The sequence below is a fragment of the Entelurus aequoreus genome, linkage group LG17 (genome assembly GCF_033978785.1).
Source record: "Entelurus aequoreus isolate RoL-2023_Sb linkage group LG17, RoL_Eaeq_v1.1, whole genome shotgun sequence".
NCBI classification, from domain to species: domain Eukaryota; kingdom Metazoa; phylum Chordata; class Actinopteri; order Syngnathiformes; family Syngnathidae; genus Entelurus; species Entelurus aequoreus.
This window is the reverse complement of record NC_084747.1, coordinates 19,508,436-19,534,911: the sequence shown is the minus strand read 5'-3', so window position 1 is coordinate 19,534,911 and position 26,476 is coordinate 19,508,436. Positions and strand designations below refer to the sequence as shown.

Sequence of the window (26,476 nt, the reverse complement as noted above, 5' to 3'; positions counted from 1 at the left end):
TTGTAACACTATTTATAACACTATTTGTAGTAGTATTTGTTACACTATTTGTAGTACTATTTGTAACACTATTTGTAGTACGATTTGTAGTACTATTTGTAGCACAATTTGTAGCACCATTTGTAACACTATTTGTAGTACTATTTGTAGTACTATTTGTAACACTATTTGTAGTACTATTTGTTGTACTACTTCTAACACTATTTGTAGTACTACTTGTAACACTATGTATAACACTATTTGTAGTACTATTTGTAGTACTATTTGTAACACTATTTGTAGTACTATTTGTAGTACTATTTGTTGTACTACTTCTAACACTATTTGTAGTACTACTTGTAACACTATTTATAACACTATTTGTAGTACTATTTGTAGTACTATTTGTAACACTATTTGTAGTACCATTTGTAGTACTACTTGCAGCACTATGAGTATTAACAAGTTACTGTCAAGTGAGTGTTAATAATAACAGAATAATAATAGAAATAATTGAAGACAAACTTCTACTTTTGCTGTCCTCAGGTCTCCTGGAAGACCCTGAAGGGAACCCGTGCAGTCCGGGGGAAGTCTTCCAGTCGGGCCACTCCAGGAACTCCAGCTACGCCAGCCAGCACAGCAGAATCTCAGGTTTCTTTCCATCATTCACGCCGTCAGGCATCTGTGTGGACACCTATGACCTGGTCACTCTGCTTGGGGCCCTCGTGGTCCTGCAGGATGACAATTGTGGAGGTTCAGGGTTTAGCTTAGCGCCTCCATGCAAGCTAACGAGCCATGTTGGTGATTATTATGGGATGTCCTGGGTCTTGCAGGCTACAGCACAGAGCACTCCTGCTCCTCCAGCTTGTCTGACCTGACCCACCGCAGGAACACCTCCACCGGCAGCAGCACCTCGGGGGGGCCGGGGACCTTAACTGCCGAGGGAGACGGAGACAAGGAGGCGGGGCGCTTGGAGAGACCCCCCCGGCCCCCCAGGCCCATCCTACACACCAACAGGCCTCCAAGGTACCTGCTTTGACCTTATCCATATAATCTATTAAATTATATTTATTGTTATTGCATTTCATTTCATTGTGTTCATTTACTTTAAATCTGTTAATTTTTATTTAGTTATTTTATTTATTTATATGTTAATGTATTTTATTCATTTTTATTATATTTAGTTTTATTTTATTTATTTTATTTAAGTGTATTTATTTTAATTGTATTTATTGTATTTAATTTAACTGCTTTCAGTGCTATTGTATTTAATTTAATAGCATTTCTTTAATTTCAGCCTATGTATTATTATTGTATATATAATTGTATGATGTTTTGTCGTATATAATTTTACTTCCATTCTATTTAATTTAATTTTCTTCATTCACTTTAACTGTATTAACTTTTGATGTATTCGTTTTGTCTCATTTAATTTATTTTATTTTATGTATTTTATTTATTTCAAATGTATTTTATTCCTATTCTTTTTAACTTAATTGTGCTCATTCACTTTAATTGTAATACTTTTTAATATAACTATCTAATTTAATTATATTTATTCTTATTTAATTTAATTGTATTTTATTTTTACACTATTTAATTTAATTGAGTTCATTCACTTTAATTGTATTAGTTTTTAATATATTTATTTGATCTAATTGTATGTATTTTATTTTATTTAAGTTAATATTTTATTTTATTTAAATCAATTTGAATCCTATTCTATTTAGTTTAACTGTGTTCATTCACTTTAATTGTATTAATTTTTCATGTATTTATTTGATCAAATTTTATTTATATTTTATTTGAGTTAATATTTTATTTAATTTGAATAAATTGTAATTCTATTCCATTTAGTTTAATTGTGTTAATTAACTTTAATTGTATACTTTTTTAAATGTAATGAATTTATGATTAAATTGTATTTTATTCTTTACTTGATTTAATTGAGTTCATTCACTTTAATTGTATTAATTTTAACTAATTTTATGTATTTTATTTTATTTAAGTTGATATTTTATTTAATTAAATACATTTTAATCATATTCTATTTAGTTCAAATGTGTTCATTCACTTTAATTGTATTAATTTTTAATGTATTGCTCTAATTTTGTTTTTATTTTATTTAACTTAATATTTTATTATTTTTTTAAATTTAATTTAAATACATTTGAATCCTATTCTATTTAGTTTAACTGTGTTCATTCACTTTTAATTGTATTAATTTGTTATGTATTTAGTTGATCTAATTTGATGTATTATTTTATTTAAATTAACATTTTATTTAGATTAAATCAATTTTAATCCTATTCTATTTAGTTGACTGTGTTCATTCACTTTAATTGTATACATTTTTTATGTATTTATTTGATTTAATTTTATGTATTATTTGATTTAATTTGAAATATTTTATTCATTATTTTAATTTAAATCAATTTTAATCCTATTCTATTTAGTTGAATCGTGTTCATTCACTTTAAATGTTTAATTGTTTTTTTTATGTAATTATTTAATTTAATTTATTATTTTTTAATTAAATTGTATTTTATTCTTACTCTATTTGAGATCATTCACTTTAATTGTATTAATGTTTTATGTAATCTAATTTTATGTATTATTTTATTTAAGTTAAATTAATATTTAATTCATTTTTTTATTTAATTTAAATAAATTTGAATCCTATTTTATTTAGTTGAATTGTGTTAATTCACTTTAATTGATTAATTGTAATTTTATGTATTATTTTATTTAATTTAAATTAATATTTAATTCATTTTTTTTAATTTAATTTAAATAAATTTGAATCCAATTTTATTTAGTTGAATTGTGTTAATTCACTTTAATTGATTAATTGTTTTTTTTATGTAATTATTTAATTTAATTGATTCTTTTTTAATTACATTTTATTTTATTCTTATTCTATTTGATTTAATTGAGTTCATTCACTTTAGTTGCATTTTTTTTAAAAATTAAATTGTATTTTATTCTTACTGTATTTGATTTAACTGAGTTCATTCACTTTAATTGTACACATTTTTTAAGTATTTATTTGAACTAATTTTATGTATTCTTTTTTATATTTAAGTTAATTTTATCTAATGAAATACATTTTAATCCTATTTTATTTAGTTGAACTGTATTCATTCAGTTTAATTGTATTATTTTTTATGTATTTATTTGAACTACTTTTATGTATTATTTTATTTAAGTTAATATTTTTATTTATTTAAATACATTTAAATCCTATTCTATGTAGTTTAACTGTGTTCATTCACTTTTAATTGTATTAATTTGTTATGTATTTAGTTGATCTAATTTGATGTATTATTTTATTTAAATTAACATTTTATTTAGATTAAATCAATTTTAATCCTATTCTATTTAGTTGACTGTGTTCATTCACTTTAATTGTATACATTTTTTATGTATTTATTTGATTTAATTTTATGTATTATTTGATTTAATTTGAAATATTTTATTCATTATTTTAATTTAAATCAGTTTTAATCCTATTCTATTTAGTTGAATCGTGTTCATTCACTTTAAATGTTTAATTGTTTTTTTATGTAATTATTTAATTTAATTTATTATTTTTTAATTAAATTGTATTTTATTCTTACTCTATTTGAGATCATGCACTTTAATTGTATTAATGTTTTATGTAATCTAATTTTATGTATTATTTTATTTAAGTTAAATTAATATTTAATTCATTTTTTTATTTAATTTAAATAAATTTGAATCCTATTTTATTTAGTTGAATTGTGTTAATTCACTTTAATTGATTAATTGTAATTTTATGTATTATTTTATTTAATTTAAATTAATATTTAATTCATTTTTTTAATTTAATTTAAATAAATTTGAATCCTATTTTATTTAGTTGAATTGTGTTAATTCACTTTAATTGATTAATTGTTTTTTTTATGTAATTATTTAATTTAATTGATTCTTTTTTAATTACATTTTATTTTATTCTTATTCTATTTGATTTAATTGAGTTCATTCACTTTAGTTGCATTTTTTTTTTTAATTAAATTGTATTTTATTCTTACTGTATTTGATTTAACTGAGTTCATTCACTTTAATTGTACACATTTTTTAAGTATTTATTTGAACTCATTTTATGTATTCTTTTTTATATTTAAGTTAATTTTATCTAATGAAATACATTTTAATCCTATTTTATTTAGTTAAACTGTATTCATTCACTTTAATTGTATTATTTTTTTATGTATTTATTTGAACTACTTTTATGTATTATTTTATTTAAGTTAATATTTGTATTTATTTAAATACATTTAAATCCTATTCTATGTAGTTTAACTGTGTTCATTCACTTTAATTGTATTACTTTTTAATGTATTTATTTAATTGTATGTATTTTATTTTATTTAAATTAGAATTTTATTCATTTTTTTTAAATTAAAATTTTAATCCAATTCTATTTAGTTTAATTGTGTTCATTCACTTTGTTTACATTTTTTTTATGTATTTATTTGATTTAATTTTTTTTTTTTTTTTTAAATTGTATTTTATTCTTATTCTATTTGATTTAATTGAGTCAATTCACCTTAATTTGTAATGTATTTCACTTAATTTTACTGACTTTATTGTATTTATTGAATTTACGTGTTTATCTTTATTGTACTTTCTTTATTTTAATCATTTTTCCCCTCCTGTCGTAGGAGGAAGCAGGACTCGGTGGAAAGTCGGCCATCTTGGGTGAACGACACCCGCATGGACGCCGACGACATCGTGGAGAAAATTGTCCAAAGCCAAAACTTTGCCGACGTCAACAACACTGAAGGTGGGCCAGGGGCAGATGACACAAATGGTCTGTCCCAGGGTGGAATAAAAGCGTGAGGCCGTGTTTAAAGTGACATACAAGCGTAAAAAGAAGTGCACCTGTGTGTCCGTGCAGACAGCAACCTGCGTCTGTTCGTCAACAGAGACGGCACCACCGCGCTCAGCGCCATCCGGCTGGGGAACAGGTGAGTTGGCCTCGCCGCTTTGGAGACTTGGCGCTGACTGACGTGTGCCGTCCTCCCCAGGGTCTCGGCGGGGGGCTACGAGCCCGTGGTGATCGAGAGCCACTGAAGTCCGCACTTTAACGCTGGTCACGAACGTCTCGCGTCAACATGTGACCCCCTGAAGCACTTTGTGTCCGTACAGGTTTCTCTCCTGAAGCGCCTCGTGTAGGCGGGCTCGCTGGTGACGGCCAGGAGAAGCCATTTTGTTTCCTCACATTCTTGTTGCTGCAAGCTAAAGGTGTGGCCTTTCTTCAAAGTTCATGTCTCATCTCTGCTGCCCCCTGGTGGAGCAGCCGCACCAAGACACAAGAAAGTACACACCTTTTGTTTTCAACACAAACAAGATGTTTTTTTTCTTGACTTTTAAAGATTTTACACATTTTTTTTCACTCAAATCTCTACCAAAAACACGTTTTTGTAGCTCTTTTTCATGGTGGCTGACTGGGACAAACTCGCGGTAACTCCCAATGGCTGGCTAATTTCCTGGCAGCTTGGCTAACTACCTAGAAGCTTAGCTGGCTAACTTCCTAGTAGTCTGGCTGGCTAACACCTGGCAGCTTGGCTAACTTTTTGGTAACCTAGCTAACATTTGTTAGCCTAGCTAGCTAACATTTGGTAACTTGGCTAACTTCCCAGTAGCCAAACTGGCTCAATTCCTGGTAGCTTGGCTAACTTACTAGTTGCCTAGCTGGCTATAACTTCCTAGTAGTCTAGCTGGCTAACAACTGGTAGCCTAGCTAGCTAACATTTGGTAGCTTGGCTAACTTACCCGTTCCCTAGCAGGCTATAACTTCCTAATAGCTTGACTGGCTAATTTCCTGGTAGCCTAGCGAGCTAACATTTGGCAACTTGGCTAACTTCCCAGTAGCCAAACTGGCTCAATTCCTGGAAGATTGGCTAACTTACTAGTTGCCTAGCTGGCTATAACTTCCTAGTAGTCTAGCTGGCTAACAACTGGCAGCTTGTCTAACTCCCTGGTAGCCTAGCTAGCTAACATTTGGTAGCTTGGCTAACTTTCTAGTAGCCAAACTGGCTGACATCCCGGTAGCTTGGCTAACTTACTTGTTCCCTAGCGGGTTATAACTTCCTAATAGCTTAACTGGCTAATTTCCTGGTAGCGTAGCTGGTTAACGCCTGACAGCTCGGCTAACTTTCTAGTAGCCTGCCTAACTGTTGTTTTTTTTCCCACATGACCCTGTAGACTTTGTCCCATTTAGTGGTTTTTAGGGTTTTTTGTGTCTGTCAGCCACCGTACTTTTCCACTCAAAAGGAGTTTCAGTAAAGATTTGTTTCCTGTTTACAATTTGGGAGGTTTTCCAAGCCAAGCTACAGTTTTTTGTGTTTGTAACGCTGCTTTCTTTATTAGTGAACTGACACGTTTTGTTTGAGTTCACGTCGTTTAGGGACGAACCACTGATGGTCTTTTCTGGCCTTGTCGGGTTGACGCCACCACACTTCTTCTCTAAAAGCACACGTTTCTATTTTTGTCTCAGTATTCTGTGATGGTTCAGACCGGAGGATGGTTACGAGCACACCACTTGACTCCCGCTTTCCTTCTAGAAATTGTAATATTGTATAATAACAAAGATACTACGAGTTATAGAGAATGACGCAACTTTCGTTGGAGAATTCACTTTAAACAATAAAAATCTACTCTTATGTTGTTGTTTTTTGTGGGGATATAAAAACTGATCATTTCCAGGTCTACTTACAGAAGTACCGGTAAGTATTTAAGTGTTGTAACATGCTAGTGGAACATGCTAATATCATTAAGACATCAGAAAGTCCCTTTGCTTCCCCCATCATTGTGGTCAAAATGAAGAATGGTGACACCCGATTGCCCAAGATCGAGGAAGCCTTCTCAGCTTGGACTGGTTCGAAGTGGTTCTCCATCATGGATTTGAAGTCTGGCTACTACCAGGTGGAAGTAGATTTTAAACCAACACAACACCCCAGTACACTTCAAACCAGGCAACACCCTGAGACAGAGACTGGTGCGTCCTAAACACCGGACACCCCACACCCACAAAAACAACCCGGTGTCATGATGACTGCCCATCCATCCATCCATCCATTTTCTTCCGCTTATCCGAGGCCGGGTCGCGGGGGCAGCAGCCTAAGCAGAGAAGGCCAAACTTCCCTCTCCCCAGCCACCTCGTCCAGCTCCTCCCGGGGGATCCCGGGGCGTTCCCAGGCCAGCTGGGAGACATAGTCTTCCCAACGTGTCCTGCGTCTGTCCCGTGGTTTCCTACCGGTCGGACGTTCCCTAAACACCTCCCCAGGGATGACCAGATGCCCGAACCACCTCAGCTGGCTCCTCTCGATGTGGAGGAGCAGCGGCTTTACTCTACTCCGAGCTTCTCACCCTATCTCTAAGGGAGAGCCCCACCACCCAACGGAGAAAACTAATTTCGGCCGCTTGTACCCGTGATCTTGTCCTTTCGGTCATAACCCAAAGCTCATGACCATAGGTGAGGATGGGAACGTAGATCGACCAGTAAATTGAGAGCTTTGCCTTCCGGCTCAGTTCCTTCTTCACCCCGATGGATCGATGCAGGGTCTGCAAAGATCCGCCTGTCCAACTCACGATCCACTCTTACCTCACTCGTGAACAAGACTCCGAGGTACTTGAACTCCTCCACTTGGGGCAAGACCTCTTCCCCAACCCGGAGATGGCACTCCACCCTTTTCCGGGCGAGAACCATGGACTCGGACTTGGAGGTGCTGAACCGATGACGAATGCACTGATTCATATATTGGGGAAACAAAACAACCACTAAGCCGACGCATGGCACAGCATAGAAGGGCAAAGTCTTCAGGCCAAGACTCCGCGGTCTACTTGCACCTCAGTGAGAAACAGCACTCCTTTGAAAACAAAGATATACAGATTCTGGACTGGGAGGACGGATGGTACGAAAGAGGCCATCAATGTCAAGGTTGAAAAACCATCCCTGAACAGAGGAGGTGGTCTGCGACACCACCTGTCTCCCACATACAACACTGTCCTTTCAACCATTCATAAAACACTCTGCAATTTAGCCTCCAACAAATAACAGGAGTTAGAAACATTATAGTCACAGAAAGTGACCAGAATGCCATTTGTGACATTTGTTTACAACTGAATGGAATGCTAAGACGGGGAATTCCGACTATTTTGGACTGGTAGTAGTCGATCCACAGCGATGGTTCTATCACACAATACTTCAATGCTAACGAGGGGAAATTACACTTCAATGAATGTCGTTGGCTTTGACAGTTAGGATTGTTTGCATCTCAACAGTTGTTTTTTCTCACTACGATAGGGCGAAACCATCCTTGCCCAGGCACACCTTCCTGGTTTTGAAGTATAAATATTTGGGGTTTTGGCACCAGCCGCTGGACTAGATCTGATCGATCTAAGTCTCAGACTAGATCTGACCAATCTAAGTCTCAGACTAGATCTGACCAATGTAAGTCTCAGACTAGATCGGAACAATCTTAGTCTCAGACTAGATCGGAACAATCTAAGTCTAAGACTAAATCTGACCAATCTAAGTCCAAGACTAAATCTGACTAATCTAAGTCCAAGACTAAATCTGACTAATCTAAGTCCAAGACTAAATCTGACCTATCTAAGTCCAAGACTAGATCTGACCAATCTAAGTCCAAGACTAGATCTGACCAATCTAAGTCCAAGACTAGATCTGACCATTCCAAGTCTAAGACTAGATTTGACCACTACAAGTCTATGAGCATGAACTGATGAAGTTTACTGAGGTTTTGGCACTAGCCGCCAGACTAGGTCTCACAAACGAAGTCTAAGACTAGATCTGACCAATCCAAGTCCAAGACTAGATCTGACCATTCCAAGTCTAAGACTAGATGTGACCAATCTAAGTCTAAGACTAGATGTGACCAATCTAAGTCTAAGACTAGATGTGACCAATCTAAGTCTAAGACTAGATGTGACCAATCTAAGTCTATGACTAGATGTGACCAATCTAAGTCTAAGACTAGATGTGACTAATCTAAGTCTAAGAGCATGAACTGATGAAGTCTACTCGGATGAGAGACCAAACATCTACTAAGACCAACCCAACAGTCCAGTTGCGATCAATTGAACGCCCTGAGATATGCGTGGATGGAAAGAACTTGAGTGAAGTCTTGGTCTTTCCTAAAAGTCACATCGTCTTTCCTGACACATTTGAGGAACACGAGGACAGGCTGCTCAGAGTACTTCACTTTTTACGGTTTGTTTGGGTAAGCACTCCATTTATGTCGAAATAGCATGGCTCCAAGGTTCGAGTCACTTTCCCCTCACTCAGTAGTTCATCCTCATACTTGCAGTGTGTATATTGTACATATTACATATTGTTATGAAGGTGTCTGTTACTACATTATATATATACTTGTACTGTGTATATTTTACATATTACTAGGGATGTCCAATAATGGCTTTTTGCCGATATCCGATATTACGATGTTGTCCAACTCTTTAATTACCGATACCAATATCAACCGATACCGATATATACATTTGTGGAATTAACACATTATTATGCCTAATTTAGACAACCAGGTATGGTGAAGATAAGGTCCTTTTTAGAGAAAATAATAAAATAAAACAAGATAAATAAATTAAAAACATTTTCTTGAATAAAAAAGAAAGTAAAACAGTATAAAAACAGTTACATAGAAACTAGTAATTAATGAAAATGAGTAAAATTAATTGTTAAAGGTTAGTACTATTATCAATCAATCAATCAATCAATGTTTATCTATATAGCCCTAAATCACAAGTGTCTCAAAGGGCTGTACAAGCCACAACGACATCCTCGGTACAGAGCCCACATACGGGCAAGGAAAAACTCACCCCAGTGGGACGTCGGTGAATGACTATGAGAAACCTTGGAGAGGACCGCATATGTGGGTAACCCCCCCGCCCCCCCCCCCCCCTATTAGTGGACAAGCAGCACGCACAATCATGTGTGCTTACGAACTGTATCCCTTGCAGACTGTATTGATATATATTGATATATAATGTAGGAACCAGAATATTAATAACAGAAAGAAACAACCCTTTTGTGTGAATGAGTGTAAATGGGGGAGGGAGGTTTTTTGGGTTGGTGCACTAATTGTAAGTGTATCTTGTGTTTTATATGTTGATTTAATTAAAAAACGAAAAAAAAGATACTGATAAAAAAAAAAAACGATACCGATATTTTCCGATATTGCATTTATCGGCCGATAATATCGGCAGGCCAATATTATCGGACATCTCTACATATTACTTATTGTTATGAAGGTGTCTGTTACTACATTATATATATACTTGCAGTGTGTATATTGTACATATTACATATTGTTATGAAGATGTCTGTTACTACATGACATATATACTTGCAGTGTGTATATTGTACATATTACATATTGTTATGAAGGTGTCTGTTACTACATTATATACATATACTTGCAGTTTTTTTGTATATTGTACATATTGTTATGAAGGTGTCTGTTACTACATTATATATACTGTTTACTGGCAGTGTGTATATTGTACATATTACATATTTGTTATGGTGTCTGTTACTACATTATATATACACTTGCAGTACATATTGTACATATTGAATATTGTTATGAAGGTGTCTGTTACTACATTATATATATATATATATATATATATATATATATATATATATATATATATATATATATATATATATATATATATATATATATATATATATATATACTTGCAGTGTGTATATTGTACATATTACATATCGTTATGAACAGGATGTCCGTGTTCTGTCCTACCTTCTACATGACAGTAGGTGGCGGTATAAACCTTTCGAGCCATGGCTGCAAGTCGTTAGTAAGAAGAAGAAATTGAGCAGGTTGCTTGTTTCTCTCGCGAGATCTGACAAGACAGCGCTTGGACAAAACAGGACGAGGAAAAGCAAGATGGCGTCTGACGGAGAAAACGTTATCGTGTTGACAATGGTTATGCGTGTTTAATCAGCGCGTACATGTACAAATATATGTTGTTTTTTGGAGTAAGCAACGTTAATATTTGTAAGTGTCCGGATTCATTAGTCTCAGCGCACTTTGTGCTAGTTAGCTTAGCTTAGCTTGCTAGTTAGCTTAGCTTGGTAGCTGCTAACAAGTCACAAGTGTGAGAGTAAAGTGTTGTGATTGTGTGAAAATGTGCGAGAGAACGATAGCAGAGTACGAGGAGGAACTTTGTCCAACAAAAGAGGAGAAGGAGCGACAACGTCAACTACTGGACGCTGTTTGCAAGAAACGCCAAGTTATGTCACACAGAACAGGTTTGTTTACTTCTTATTCTCACATGTTTACCAACTTTATATTTAATTATTGACACTATTCTTAAATATGTTGTAGGAAGAGGAATTGTATTTTCAGGATAATGCACTGCTTTGTTTTAATATGGACACTCCATATTTATAAGAGGTTGTAACAATGTGTATCAACATGTTTACACAAAACTCACACAGTCACCAAATATATTTTACATCGTAACCAATATAATTCATAGTTTCATTGCTAATATCCTACGAAGTGAGACCTACACTGTTAAAATGTCAATTTCTCAGATGATAAAATTGTTGATGACTGAAATATGCTGATAGCAACCCAAACTACCCCCCCCCCCCCCCCGGATTGTAAATAATTCAATGTATATATTTTGATGATTAACTTATGTGATGACTGTATTATGCTGATAGTATATATTTGTACCATGAATTGATGAACGTGGACCCCGACTTAAACAAGTTGAAAAAATTATTCGGGTGTTACCATTTAGTGGTCAATTGTATGGAATATGTACTGTACTGTGCAATCTACTAATAAAAGTATCAATCAATCAATCAATCAATTCACTTCCTGATCCTGACCTACATGCATCTACAAGTGAAAGTAAACATTCATTGTCAATCACCTTTCAACCAGCAAAGTAGTCCACACATTGTGACTACTGAGCTAAGACGCCGTGTTTTTCAACCACTGTGCCGCGGCACACTAGTGTGGCGTGAAAAACAGTCTGGTGTGCCGTGGGAGAATATATCATTTTACCTATTTGGGTTAAAAATATGTTTTTCAAACAAGTAATAATAATCTGCAAATGTGTCGGTGCTGTTCAGAGCTCGGTAGAGTAACCGTGTAATACTCTTCCATATCAGTAGGTGGCAGAAAGTAGCTAATTGCTTTGTAGATGTCGGGAACATGGTTTGTCTGATCACCATCATCATCGGCGGTCACTCGAACGAGTATGACGATCCTCCTAGTAGGGGTGTATCCCTTTATGGAGGATGCCTGTGCGTGACTTAGTTTAACGTGGGGAGACTGGTGCACAGACAGTCACCACACGATCCTTGACAGAATCGGGTCAGGGTCCAGTGGCATGGAGTCCAAGACGACTGGGGACCCTTTTCTGCTGCAGCCTTCTTCCGCCAACGCAAGCCGTTGTGGTAGTTCTTAAATCTACCGTCTTCCGCCTGCTCCGCCTTTGAGGTCTAGGGGGCAGTCAGGTACTAGGCCTTTGCCAAGGGCCACCTGGGGTAACAGTAGTAAAGGGGTTAAACTCCTGGTGCCCCAAGACCCCTTAGAGGAGCCTCCACTGCCGGATGCACTTTAACGTCATGCCCAGGACGATATGCAGATGACAGCGTGTAGGTCAAAAGCTATCTAATGCTTAAACCAAAAACAAACAAAAGGGAGTGCCGCTAAGAAAAAGCATTGAAACTTAGGGAAGGCTATGCAAAACGAAACTAAAACTGAACTAATTGCCAAGTAAACAAAAACAGAATGCTGGACGACAGCAAAGACTTACAGTGTGTAGAGCAGACAAAGTACACCTGTACATGACATGACAATCAACAATGTCCCCGCAAAGGATAGCGACAACTTAAATAGCCTTGATTGCTAAAACAAAACAGGTGCGGGGAATAGTGCTCAAGGAAGCCATGAAACTGCTACAGGAAAATACCAACGAAACAGGAAAAGCCACCAGCGCAAGACAAGAACTAAAACACTACACACAGGGAGACACTAAAAAACTCCAAATAAGTCACGGGGTGATGTGACAGGTGGTGACAGGACTTTGAGACAAGTATAGTGATGCATGGTTAGTTATGGTTTAAAGTCATATCCAACAATTGCGACGACTTTTTATTGTCAATATCGAGTTCAAATTTTTTAACGATTTCTGCTAGTGGTGTGCCTTTTGATTTTTTCAATGGAAAAAATTTGCCTTTGCTCAAAAAAGGTTGAAAAACACTTAGCTAGGTAACATAAGAACTCCATTACCCAGCATGCCACTGTAGTGAAGCGCATGCGCGGTAGCCCCGTTTAGGGTTGTTAAATGTAGGTAGCCATAGATGTTGATGAGCACGCTGTGGAGTAAACTTTAAGAACTCAGTCAACACGCCTCGTCTGCATCTTTTATGATTAGACAAGACAACACACACTTGATTTATGAAAAGAAGACAACTTTCCTTCAGCGTGTGGCAGATTGTCTCCAAGTGGATGTGGGAGCTGTGCTCTAGATGAGATACTCCATCAAAACACCACATAGTGAAACATGTTTTGGGAAGAGTTCCTTTGGCCAAGCCACAACAATTACTAAAAGGGGTTAAATGTTATGACAAACATGTGTTAGGAATGTTTTTAAGCAGTTTTGAAAAAAAATTGTTATATTTTCATTACAAGGTTAAGGGAGAGATAAAGCTTGGCTATTCACTTTACACCGGAGGTTTAAAAGAAGTTCTGATTCTTTTAGGAATGTTTTGATCAATGCTGGCTCAGAATTTGCTAACAGCCCCCCCTCAAATTTCCAAGCCTTATTTTTCACTTTTGAAGCGATTTTAGTGGCTGGAACTAAATAAACTCTTTGCCATGTTTTATTGCTTGTTTAATGACACATTTTAACACAACACACATGAGAAGGCAAATAATCTCACGTGTTAACAGTGTCAATAAAAGAATCACTTAGGATAAAACAGACTTTATTTATCCCACAATGGGGAAATTATGTAGTTGCAGTGCATGTTCAAAAAGTCGCAGAGCTCCTGCAACCAGCAGCCACTACAAGGAAGGACCACTTTCACCCCTCTGTCATTGCAATGAATTATGCACTTACACCCATCATTTCTTTTTTAAATATATATTTTTTTCAAATAAGACACGTACCGTATTTTTCGGACTATTAAGTCGCAGTTTTTTTCATAGTTTGGCCGGGGGTGCGACTTATACTCAGGAGCGACTAATGTGTGAAACTATTAACACATTACCGTAAAATATCAAATAATATTATTTAGCTCATTCACCTAAGATACTAGACGTATAAGATTTCATGGGATTTAGCGATTAGGAGTGACAGATTGTTTGGTAAACGTATAGCATGTTCTATATGTTATAGTTATTTGAATGACTCTTACCATAATATGTTACGTTAACATACCAGGCACGTTCTCAGTTGGTTATTTATGCCTCATATAACGTACACTTATTCAGCCTGTTGTTCACTATTCTTTATTTATTTTAAATTGCCTTTCAAATGTCTATTCTTGGTGTTGGGTTTTATCAAATAAATGTCCCCAAAAAATGCGACTTACACTCCAGTGCGAGTTATATATGTTTTTTTCTTTCTTTATTATGCATTTTCGGCAGGTGCGACCTATACTCCGGAGCGACTTATACTCCGAAAAATACGGTATCTTATATCTATTTCTGCAGCCTAACAAAAATATACTCTGAGAGTAACAAAATATGTGATTTAGCTTTAGCTCATTAGTGGGTTTGTTGTGGTCTTAATACACAAATATAATCATGGCTGAGGTGCGTTGACACCAATAATAAAGTAAACAATGTGAATTTGGAGACTAAAATGTTCTCAGGTACAAAAGCTGCATTAAAAGCCTGTGATTAAACTTAAATAATCCAATAATGTACATGGTTACAAAATATTAATTTCTTCTCATTTTGAAAAATAAAGCCCATGTTAAATATCAGCAATAGACAATATAATGTATGTGTACATAATTGTAACAACTAGGCTAACCCAATCCATAGTTTATTCTGAATAGTGATTACTAAAACATACATGTTTTTTTCATGTCACCTTTTAAATCAGTTTTTGTCCTCAAAATTCTACACACAATACCCCATGATGACAATGTGAAGATGTATTATTAGTATTTTTTTGCCAATGTATTATAACTAAAAAAGTAAGAAATGACATGCATGTACATGATCTCTTAAAGGGCACCTGTTGTGCAAAAAATACTTTTTTTACACTAGTCTCGAAAATGTGATCAATCCGTGCAGACACTGAGGAGATGTTTATAAAACAATATTGCCTTCCTTTATACTTCTTTGAAACGAGCCGTTTGGAATTTGCCCCTTTGGTGAAGTTTCTACTAGGGCTGGGCGATATATCGAATATACTCGATATAGCGCGGGTCTCTGTGCGATATAGAAAATGACTATATCGTGATAATCGAGTATACGTCCTCACGCAGTTTCTTTTAGCTGCCGGCATTACACTACAGCCGTTTCTCACTCTTTCTTGTCTCTGCTTCTCACAGAGACATAAAACAAGCGCACCTTCTTACATACGTCACATACTGTCGCAACGTCATACACTCTCGCGGAGCAGACAGGTAGCGACATGGTAAAGTTAGCTGTGATGCTAGCGGTGTGGTAACAAATGAAGGAATAATTAATTCCCAAGAAAAACAGCAGGGAGTCCATCGTCTGGCGGTGGTTTGGCTTCAAGCGGGAAGATGTTTTATAAGTATGCGGCAAAAGCTATAGTAGCAGCACTGCTATAGTGTAGCATCATTTGAAAAGTCACCCGCTAGAGAATGAGGAGTGCTTGAAACTCCGCATGTCAACATCTCCGGCCGGTGCCACACCAACAAAATACCCAAGCAACCATTTCCACATCAACACGCTATGAAAAAAAAGTCAACAACAGAAGGAGATAACGTCCGCAGGAACCTACCACATAGTGAAGGACATACACTATTTCATTTCCTTTTATGCAGCTCATTTTTATTTGACAGTTATTGAAATATCTTGTGTGACATCATGCACAAAAGTGCACCTTATTTGTTTTAAACTATTGTAGTGGCGTTCTGTACAAAAAGTCCACTTTAATTTAGTGTTGTTTTGATATGTCATCTTAGTGACATCATGCACAAAAGTGCACTAATAGCTTGTTTTAAAAATGTCTCTGACAATCTTGCACTTTCTGTTTTGAAATGACATGAATGTTTGTGCCACTGCTTAATAACTTTAATAAATACAGTTTTGGTAAATTGACTTAGTTGTGATTTCCCTCTCTGCATGAAAGTTTAAAGGCCTACTAATGAATTTTTTTTATTCAAACGGGGATAGCAGATCCATTCTGTGTGTCATACTTGATCATTTTGCGATATTGCCATATTTTTGCTGAAAGGATTTAGTAGAGAACATCGACGATAAAGTTCGCAACTTTTGGTCGCTGATAAAAAAGCCTTGCCTGTACCGGAAGTAGCGTGACGTCAAAGGAGGAAGGGCTGCTCACATTTTCCCATTGTTGACAATGCAGCGAGACAGATTCGGACCGAAAAAGCGACGATTACCCCATTAATTTGAGCGAGGATGAAAGATTTGTGGATGAGGAACGTCAGAGTGAAGGACTAGCGTGCAGTGCAGGACGTATCTTTTTTCGCTCTGACCGTAACTTAGGTACAAGGGCTCATTGGATTCCACACTTTCTCTTTTTTCTATTGTGGATCACGGATTTGTATTTTAAACCACCTCGGATACTATATCCTCTTGAAAATGAGAGTCGAGAACGCGAAATGGACATTCACAGTGACTTTTATCTCCACGACAATACATCGGCGAAACACTTTAGCTACGGAGCTAACGTGATAGCATCGGGCTCAAATGCAGATAGAATCAAAATAAATAAACCCCTGACTGGAAGGATAGACAGAAGATCAACAATACTATTAAACCATGGACATGTAAATACACGGTTAATGCTTTCCAGCCTGTCGAAGCTTAACAATGCTGTTGCTAACGACGCCATTGAAGCTAACTTAGCAACGGGACCTCACAGAGGTATGCTAAAAACATTAGCTCTCCACCTATGCCAGCCAGCCCTCATCTACTCATCAACACCCGTGCTCACCTGCGTTCCAGCGATTGACGGAGCGACAAAGGACTTTGCCCGATCACCGATGCGGTCGGCGGCCCGTAGACGGAGGGAGTCAAGGTGAGGTCGGTGGCTAGCGCGTCTGCTATCCATCTCAAAGTCCTCCTGGTTGTGTTGCTGTAGTCCGCCGCTAATACACCAATCACACCTACAGCTTTCTTCTTTGCAGTCTCCATTGTTCATTAAACAAATTGCAAAAGATTCACCAACACAGATGTCCAGAATACTGTGGAATTTTGGGATGAAAACAGAGCTTTTTTGTATTGGATCCAATGGGGTCCGAATACTTCCGTTCTCTCCGTGACGTCACGCGCATACGTCATCATATCTAGACGTTTTCAACCGGAAGTGTCGCAGGAAATTTAAAATTGCACTTTATAAGTTAACCCGGCCGTATTGGCATGTGTTGCAATGTTAAGATTTCATCATTGATATATAAACTATCAGACTGCGTGGTCGATAGTAGTGGCTTTCAGTAGGCCTTTAAAATGAGCATATATTAATGCAGTATGAACAAGAATGTTTTAATGTAGACACATAGAATCATCATCCTGGTGTGATTATATGCATCAAGTGTTCATTCAAGGCTAAGGCAAAATATCGAGATATATATCGTGTATCGTGAAATGGCCTAAACACATCGAGATATTAATAAAAGGCCATATCGTCCAGCCCTAGTTTCTACCAAATGTGACGTCAGCAGATTATCCATACATATCTTCCTTTACCCTAACTGTTTTGCACAGGTCCGCCATTTTCAGGGGTGGGTACATAATACGGAACTTTTATAGGTACCGATTGAATTATTTCGGTAGAACTGGGTATGGATTCACGTCAAATCAAACGGTGCCATATTTCGATACCTTTTTTGCACGTGACATTGCGTCTAGTTTCAGACTCGTCCCGTCCGGCTCATGTAAACGTTCACTCTGCCAAACTCCCTCCAAGTAATGTTGCCATTTTTAACACCAACAAAGCAAGTATGCTTTGTAGAAAACACACAATTGTGAAGTCAGGCTCCACTCTTACAAAATGCTCTAGCTTGATGCTAATTTACATTGGATTTGCCATAGACAGGCTACTATTAGCTTTAGCAATTTTACATGGCGATTTCAACGCCTCCAAATTTGGTAAAGGAAACTACAACTAAGATGAATGTTACCATCACACAGCTAGTGTGTCATAAGCACAATACTTCCAGTATTAACACTTTGTTGGGCGCAACTCTCACATGTTAAGCTAGCATGCTACCATTTACGCTAATTCCCGCTAAAGTCATCAATCATGATATCGCGCATGTTTTCCTTCATGTACGACTCCAAGTCTGAGACGAAGAAGTTGCTCATACAGACATCCATCAAGTCCCTGGTGGTCTAGTGGTTAGGATTCGGCCCTCTCACCGGTGCGGCCAGGGTTCGATTCTCGGCCAGGGAACTTAGCATTTTAGCAACTGTGTCTGAGTGGTGAATAATGTGAGTCCCTAAAAACATGGCTGACCTTGAAATTTGACAACAACGGTCTCAGAACGTGTTTTTGTGTGAAGAACACACGCGTCAATCTTGCTACCTAGCTAAGCTAGCATGCTACCATTTGAGCTAATTCCCCTGTAAGGGTGGGTTGGCAAAGGGATTGTGGTGTAATACACCTCCAAGAAAATGAAAACGTGAGAAAAGCATCAATCCCGCTACCTGTCTCCCACGCTGACTAGCATGCTACCATTTAAGCTAATTCCCCTGAAAAGCATTTTGGACTGCTAGCTGCTATCACTATGTAGCTAACAACTATGATATTACAAATAAATAAATAACAGATGTTCAGTATTACATGACACTTCTTAGACAGTCCGGAGACCAGACTGAAGAATCCAGCCTTAGATCTAGCTAACTCTCACATGTTAAGCTAGCAGCCAGGCCCCGCTAAAGTCATCAATCATGATATTACAAAAGTTTTTCTTCATGTACGACTCCACCTCTGAGAGGAAGAAGTTGCTCATACGATCAATCAATCAATCAATCAATGTTTATTTATATAGCCCTAAATCACAAGTCTCTCAAAGGGCTGCACAAGCCACAACGACATCCTCGGTACAGAGCCCACATACGGGCAAGGAAAAACTCACTCCAGTGGGACGTCGATGTGAATGACTATGAGAAACCTTGGAGAGGACCGCATATGTGGGTAACCCCCCCCAACATCCATCAAGTCCCTGGTGGTCTGGTGGTTAGGATTCGTCGCTTTCACCATCGTGTCCAGCAGCTAGCTGCTATCAGACACAATCACACAAACGTCAGTCAGTCGGCAAAAGTCCAGACTTTGGACTATTTCAGTCCTTTTGTCAGCGTCTTATATTTTAGTAAGAGTGTTACTGCAGTACTTTAAAGTAATACTACAGTGTGTGTATCTTGAAGGCCACGCCCACTTCCAGCTGTCATACAGACTTTACTCACAAAATGGACGTCTGCACACATAGGGTCGGCTCACAAACTCTAAAAAGTTCCATTGGAGAATGCAGGCATCGATCCCGCTACCTCTCACATGCTAAGCGAGCGCTCTACCTTTTGAGCTAATTCCGCTGTAAATACTCTTTGTCGCCAAAATACTATTTTTCCTTAACGGTAATCGGACCCAGAACACGGCAATATGAGGGACCAATCCTAACCACTAGACCACCAGGGACTTGATGGATGTCTGTATGAGCAACTTCTTCCTCTCAGAGGTGGAGTCGTACATGAAGGAAGCGTGTTTGATGACTTGCTTAAATGGTAGCTTGCTAGCTTAACATGTTAGAATTAGCGAGATCGATGGCTGAATTCTTCAGTCTGGTCTCTGGACTGTCTAAGAAGTGTCATGTAATACTGAACATCTGTTATTTATTTATTTGTAATATCATAGTTGTTAGCTACACGGTGATAGCAGCTAGCAGTCCAAACGCTTTACAGGGGAATTAGCTTCAATGGTAGTGCGCTAGTTAGCATGTGAAAGAGGTAGCGGTATGGATGCTTTTCTTGGAGGTGTATTACACCACAAACCCTGTGCCAACCCACCCTTACAAGGGAATTAGCTCAAATGGTAGCATGCTAGCTTAGCTAGGTAGCAAGATTGACAACTGTGTTCTCCACTTGAAAACACCTTTTGACAATGTTGTTGTTGTCAAACTACAAGGTCAGCCATGATTTTAGAGACCCTGAAGTTCTCACATTATTTATCACTCAGACATAGTTGCTAAATGCTAAGTTCCCTGACCGGGAATCGAACCCGGGCCGCGGCGGTGAGAGCGCCGAATCCTAACCACTAGACCACCAGGGACTTGATGGAAGACTGTATGAGATTCACGCTTTGAGTGTAACAGTCACGTGTTACATGACACTTCTTAGACAGTCCAGAGACCAGACTGAAGAATTCAGCCATCGATCTCGCTAACTCTCACATATTAAGCTAGCATGCTACCGTTTAAGCTAATTCCCGCTTAAGACATCAATCATGACATCACACACGTTTTCCTTCATGTACGACTCCACCTCTGAGAGGAAGAAGTTGCTCATACAGACATGCATCAAGTCCCTGGTGGGCTAGTGGTTAGGATTTGGTGCTCTCACTGCCGCGCCCAGGGTTCGATTCCCGACCAGGGAACTTAGCATTTTAGCAACTTTGTCTCAGTGGTGAATAATGTGAGTTCCTAAAAACGTGGCTGACCTTGAAGTTTGACAACAACAAGTCTCAGAACATGTTTTCGTGTGAAGAACGCAGTTGTCAATCTTGCTAACATTTGAGTTAACTCTCATATGCTAAACTCATATTTTATTCCCCATCGAAAAAGTTCCACTGGAGAATGCGGGCATCGATCCCGCTACCTCTCACATGCTAAGCAAGCGCTCTACCATTTGAGCTAATTCCCCTGCAAGACGAGCTAAGCTAGCTGCTATCAGACACAATCACACAAACGTCAGTCGGCAAAAGTCCAAACTTTGGACTATTTCAATCCTTTTGTCAGCGTCTTATATTTCAGTAAGAGTGTTACTGCAGTACTTTAAAGTAATACTACAGTGTGTGTATCCTGAAGGCCACGCCCACTTCCAGCTGTCCCCGTCATACAGACTTTACTGACGTCCACACGTGGCCCACAAGATGGACGACTGCACACTCACAAACTCTAAAAAGTTCCACTGGAGAATGCGGGCATCGATCCCGCTACCTCTCACATGCTAAGCGAGCGCTCTACCATTTGAGCTAATTCCCCTGCAAATACTCTCTGTCGCCAAAATGCTATTTTTCCTTAACGGTAATCGGACCCAGACCACGGCAATATGAGGGACCAATCCTAACCACTAGACCACCAGGGACTTGATGGATGTCTGTATGAGCAACTTCTTCCTCTCAGAGGTGGAGTCGTACATGAAGGAAACGTGTTTGATGACTTGCTTATATGGTAGCTTGCTAGCTTAACATGTTAGAGTTAGCGAGATCGATGGCTGAATTCTTCAGTCTGGTCTCTGGACTGTCTAAGAAGTGTCATGTAATACTGAACATCTGTTATTTATTTATTTGTAATATCATAGTTGTTAGCTACGCTGTGATATTAGCTAGCAGTCCAAACGCTTTACAGGGGAATTAGCTTCAATGGTAGCACGCTAGTTAGCATGTGAAAGAGGTAGCGGTATGGATGCTTTTCTTGGAGGTGTATTACACCACAATCCCTGTGCCAACCCACCCTTACAAGGGAATTAGCTGAAATGGTAGCATGCTAGCTTAGCTAGGTAGCAAGATTGACAACTGAGTTGTCCACATGAAAACACCTTTTGACAATGTTGTTGTTGTCAAACTACAATGTCAGCCATGTTTTTAGAGACCCTGAAGTTCTCACATTATTTATCACTCAGACATAGTTGCTAAATGCTAAGTTCCCTGGCCGGGAATCGAACCCGAGCCGCGGCGGTGAGAGCGCCGAATCCTGACCACTAGACCACCAGGGACTTGATGGAAGACTGTATGAGACTCACGCTTTGAGTGTAACAGTCACATGTTACATGACACTTCTTAGACAGTCCAGAGACCAGACTGAAGAATTCATCCCTCGATCTCGCTAACTCTCACATGTTAAGCTAGCATGCTACCGTTTAAGCTAATTCCCGCTAAAGTCATCAATCATGATATCACACACATTTTCCTTCATGTACGACTCCACCTCTGAGAGGAAGAAGTTGCTCATACAGGCATCCATCAAGTCCCTGGTGGTCTAGTGGTTAGGATTCGGCGCTCTCACCGCCGTGGCCCGGGTTCGATTCCCGGCCAGGGCACTTAGCATTTTAGCAACTTTGTCCCAGTGGTCAATAATGTGAGTTCCTAAAAACGTGGCTGACTTTGAAGTTTGACAACAACAAGGCTCAGAACATGTTTTCGTGTGAAGAACGCAGTTGTCAATCTTGCTAACACTTGAGTTAACTTTCATATGCTAAACTCATATTTTATTCCCCATCGAAAAAGTTCCACTGGAGAATGTGGGCATCGATCCCGCTACCTCTCACATGCTAAGCGAGCGCTCTACCATTTGAGCTAATTCCCCTGCAAGACAAGCTAAGCTAGCTGCTATCAGACACAATCACACAAACGTCAGTCAGTCGGCAAAAGTCCAGACTTTGGACTATTTCAATCCTTTTGTCAGCGTCTTATATTTTAGTAAGAGTGTTACTGCAGTACTTTAAAGTAATACTACAGTGTGTGTATCCTGAAGGCCACGCCCACTTCCAGCTGTCCCCGTCATACAGACTTTACTGACGTCCACACGTGTCCCACAAGATGGACGACTGCACACATGGGGTCGGCTCACAAACTCTAAAAAGTTCCACTGGAGAATGCGGGCATCGATCCCGCTACCTCTCACATGCTAAGCGAGCGCTCTACCATTTGAGCTAATTCCCCTGTAAATACTCTTTGTCGCCAAAATGCAGAGGTGTAGACTCGAGACACATGACTTGGACTCGAGCCAGACTCGAGTCATGAATTTGATGGCTTTAGACTCGACTTGACAAGACATGTTACTTTCCCCAAAACCCAAAGATTAAAAAGTTATTCAGGAGCGCTCCGTATCTTTCATTTTGTGCGTGTGTGTCTGTCAGTGTGTGTGCTGCCTGTCAGTACAATAGCCAATCAAATTAGATCCACGATGTTTTCATCCCACAGCATTCATCCAATCAAATTGCAGGACAACCAACGAAGAAGAGTTGTAAAACAACGCGGCAGTGAGAAAAAATTATGCCAAAGTTGGTTTCGTTCGGGTATAATAACGACGACTTGGTCGAAAAAAAAATTAAATGCAGTATGCAAAACATGCATTTCCAATATTACAGACGGAGACGCAACAACTTCCATCTTCGTTCGACATTTAAAGATGCGCAAAGAAGGGTAAGTTTTGAATGTAAGCTAACGTTTATTGGCTAAGTACCGTGATTTATATTTGCTGTGTAGTTAAATCAGTGAGGCTGTAAACTCACTGCTAACGTTGTAACCATAGACATCTCATAAGTAGACGCAGCATAGAGCACTACTGCCTACTGGCGCTGACGAGACGCGGGGCCGCCATCTTGGAGTGGTGATCCGCCCCACTCACTGCAATTCATTTGGCAGGAGCAATGAACTGTCAGCGCATTTAATTCATCTTACCTCACTGAATACCACTGATTTTCACGCGCTTTTTTGTCATACGTGTAGCTATGATAAAGTACACATGTTTAGGCGTGTTTTATTATTCATAGTTTGCTTAACAGTAATAGAATATTCTTATATGCTATAAGTGACCAGACGTCCGAGATCAAAACTGGGAATATAATCCCAGAGAAGGGGGAAAAAAAGGTCAGCTATTTTTAAATTGAAGAAACAATATGATTAGGTTATATATACATGCATATATCCTAAATAAACAATGTATGAATGCATTAGATATCTACATATCTTAGTGACCTATAGACTAGATCTCTGTTGCTGCAGCAGCCGAGAGTTTATTCTGTCTTGACACTTTGTATTGATATTTTCTATTACATTCTTCCCTTAAATGATAATGTTTACAGTGATTGTTTTATATGTATTTTTCATGTATGTCGCTTTGGATAAAAGCGTCTGCCAAATACTTAAACATAAACATATATAAACACCCGAAAGTCTTTATATCAGCTAAAACCACCAATCTGTTTGACTGGATTCAGAATAAAAACAAATTCTGTCTTACCCAACAATGTTAGTATTTGAATATTGTTACTTGAAGACTTATTCCTGGTTACAATTATACAGTTAAGAAAGTATTGTCTTATACTTTGCCTAAAATGAGAATGCATCATAATCAGTGGCGGCTGGTGAATTTTGTTTTAGGTGGGGCTGAAAGTTTGTAAACCAAACCCAACCAAACCCCTGTAGGGGGGTCATCTTCCCCCGGAAGATTTCTTTGTGATTTTCACATACAAATATTGAAGATCTTTGCTCCTTCTCAACTCTGTGGTAATATTCTTTTCACAAAATACAACCAAAAGTATGTTAATGTTAAATCTTACTTGTGAAAAGTAATCCCCCGATTCCTATTTTCAACAGTCCGCTCATTTGAGCAGGAAAACGCTGAACACCATCTTTGTTTTCTACCTGTCAACTGTCAGTCTAGCATCTTTGTTTTCTACCTGTCAACTGTCAGTTTAGGCTGCTCGCCGGCTCCTCATCACCACTTCAAGATGGCGGCCAAATTGGTCGTGTCACAGTAGCCAATGCTGCGTCTACTTATAAACACGGCAATCTGTTGCGTCCACTGCAGTTCGTTACCTAATTCATACTTTTTGTCAAGTGCTTATTTTTAAGCAGGGTTGCATGAGGTACCTAGACATAACGTTACGTTAGTGAATGTATCACACACAGTAACGTAACGTTAGACGGCGGTCAGCAGCGTCGCGTATTTTAGCCACCCGCATTCTCCAGTGGAACTTTTTTGACGGGGAATAAAAAAGGAGTTTAGCATATGAGAGTTAACTCAAATGGTAGCATGCTAGGTAGCAAGATTGACAACTGCGTTCTTCACACAAAAACACATTCTGAGACTTGTTGTTGTCAAACTTCAAGGTCAACCATGTTTTTAGGAACTCACTTTATTCACCACTCAGACATAGTTTATAGGAACTCACTTTATTCACCACTCAGAAATAGTTGCTAATGTGCTAAGTTCCCTGACCGGGAATCGAACCCGGGCCGCGGCGGTGAGAGCGCCAAATCCTAACCACTAGACCACCAGGGACTTGATGAATGAACGTATGTGCCTCACGCTTTGAGTGTGACAGTCACGTGTTACATAGCACTTCCAGCAATCCAGAGACCAGACTGAAGAATTCATTCATCAATCTTGCTAACTCTCACATGTTAAGCTAGCACGCTACCATTTAAGATAATTCTAGCTAAAGTCATCAATCATGATATGACACACATTTTCCTTCATGTACGACTCCACCTGTGAGAGGAAGAAGTTGCTCAAACAGATATCCATCAAGTCCCTGGTGGTCTAGTGGCTAGTATTTGGTGCTCTCACCACCGTGGCCCGGGTTTGATTCCAGGTCAGGGCGCTTAGCATTTTAGCAACTAGGTCTGAGTGGTGAATAAAGTGAGTTCCTAAAAACATGGCTGACCTTGAAGTTTGAGAACAACGAGTCTCAGAACGTGTTTTTGTGTGAAGAACGCAGTTGTCAATTTTGCTACCTAGCTAAGCTAGCATGCTACCATTTGAGTTAACTCATATGCTAAACACCTTTTTTATTCCCCGTAAAAAAGTTCCACTGGAGAATGCGGGCATCGATCCCGCTACCTCTCACATGCTAAGCGAGCGCTCTACCATTTGAGCTAATTCCCCTGCAAGACTAGCTAAGCTAGCTGCTATCAGACACAATCAAGAGTGTTACTGCAGTACTTTAAAGTAATACTACAGTGTGTGTATCCTGAAGGCCACGCCCACTTCCAGCTGTCCCCGTTATACAGACTTTACTGACGTCCACACGTGTCCCACAAGATGGACGACTGCACACATGGGGTCGGCTCACAAACTCTTAAAAGTTCCACTGGAGAATGCGGGCATCGATCCCGCTACCTCTCACATGCTAAGCGAGCGCTCTACCATTTGAGCTAATTCCCCTGTAAAAGCTCTCTCTCGCCAAAATGCTATTTTCCCTGAACGGTAATCCAGCGCCCCCCGCGACCCCGAAGGGAATAAGCAGTAGAAAATTGATGGATGGTA

The 26,476-nt window shown here is 38.4% G+C and overlaps 2 protein-coding genes and 4 non-coding genes across 7 annotated transcripts in view; 3 read left to right on the top strand and 3 right to left on the bottom strand.

Moving 5' to 3' along the window:
* Nucleotides 1-6,671, top strand: part of LOC133632615 (early estrogen-induced gene 1 protein-like) — a 38,288-nt gene extending 31,617 nt beyond the window's left edge. For both annotated transcript variants that reach the window (XM_062025127.1, XM_062025128.1), the window contains 5 exons: nt 526-630; nt 813-1,005; nt 4,668-4,789; nt 4,904-4,973; nt 5,034-6,671. In XM_062025127.1, the coding sequence (XP_061881111.1) occupies nt 526-630; nt 813-1,005; nt 4,668-4,789; nt 4,904-4,973; nt 5,034-5,079 (536 nt within the window). In that variant the 3' untranslated portion in view covers nt 5,080-6,671. The remainder of the gene's footprint in view (nt 1-525; nt 631-812; nt 1,006-4,667; nt 4,790-4,903; nt 4,974-5,033) is intronic.
* Nucleotides 6,672-10,971: 4,300 nt separating this feature from the next.
* The window catches only part of LOC133631903 (zinc finger protein 568-like), a 36,636-nt gene continuing 21,131 nt past the window's right edge, over nt 10,972-26,476 (top strand). Inside the window, exon 1 of the mRNA XM_062024084.1 lies at nt 10,972-11,323. Coding sequence (XP_061880068.1) covers nt 11,200-11,323 — 124 coding nt within the window. The 5' untranslated portion in view covers nt 10,972-11,199. The remainder of the gene's footprint in view (nt 11,324-26,476) is intronic.
* trnae-cuc (transfer RNA glutamic acid (anticodon CUC)) lies at nt 20,461-20,532 on the bottom strand. Its single transcript has one exon. It is a non-coding gene; the product is annotated as a tRNA-Glu (tRNA).
* Nucleotides 22,125-22,196, bottom strand: trnae-cuc (transfer RNA glutamic acid (anticodon CUC)). The gene has a single exon. It is a non-coding gene; the product is annotated as a tRNA-Glu (tRNA).
* trnae-cuc (transfer RNA glutamic acid (anticodon CUC)) lies at nt 22,449-22,520 on the top strand. Its single transcript has one exon. It is a non-coding gene; the product is annotated as a tRNA-Glu (tRNA).
* trnae-cuc (transfer RNA glutamic acid (anticodon CUC)) lies at nt 25,418-25,489 on the bottom strand. The gene has a single exon. It is a non-coding gene; the product is annotated as a tRNA-Glu (tRNA).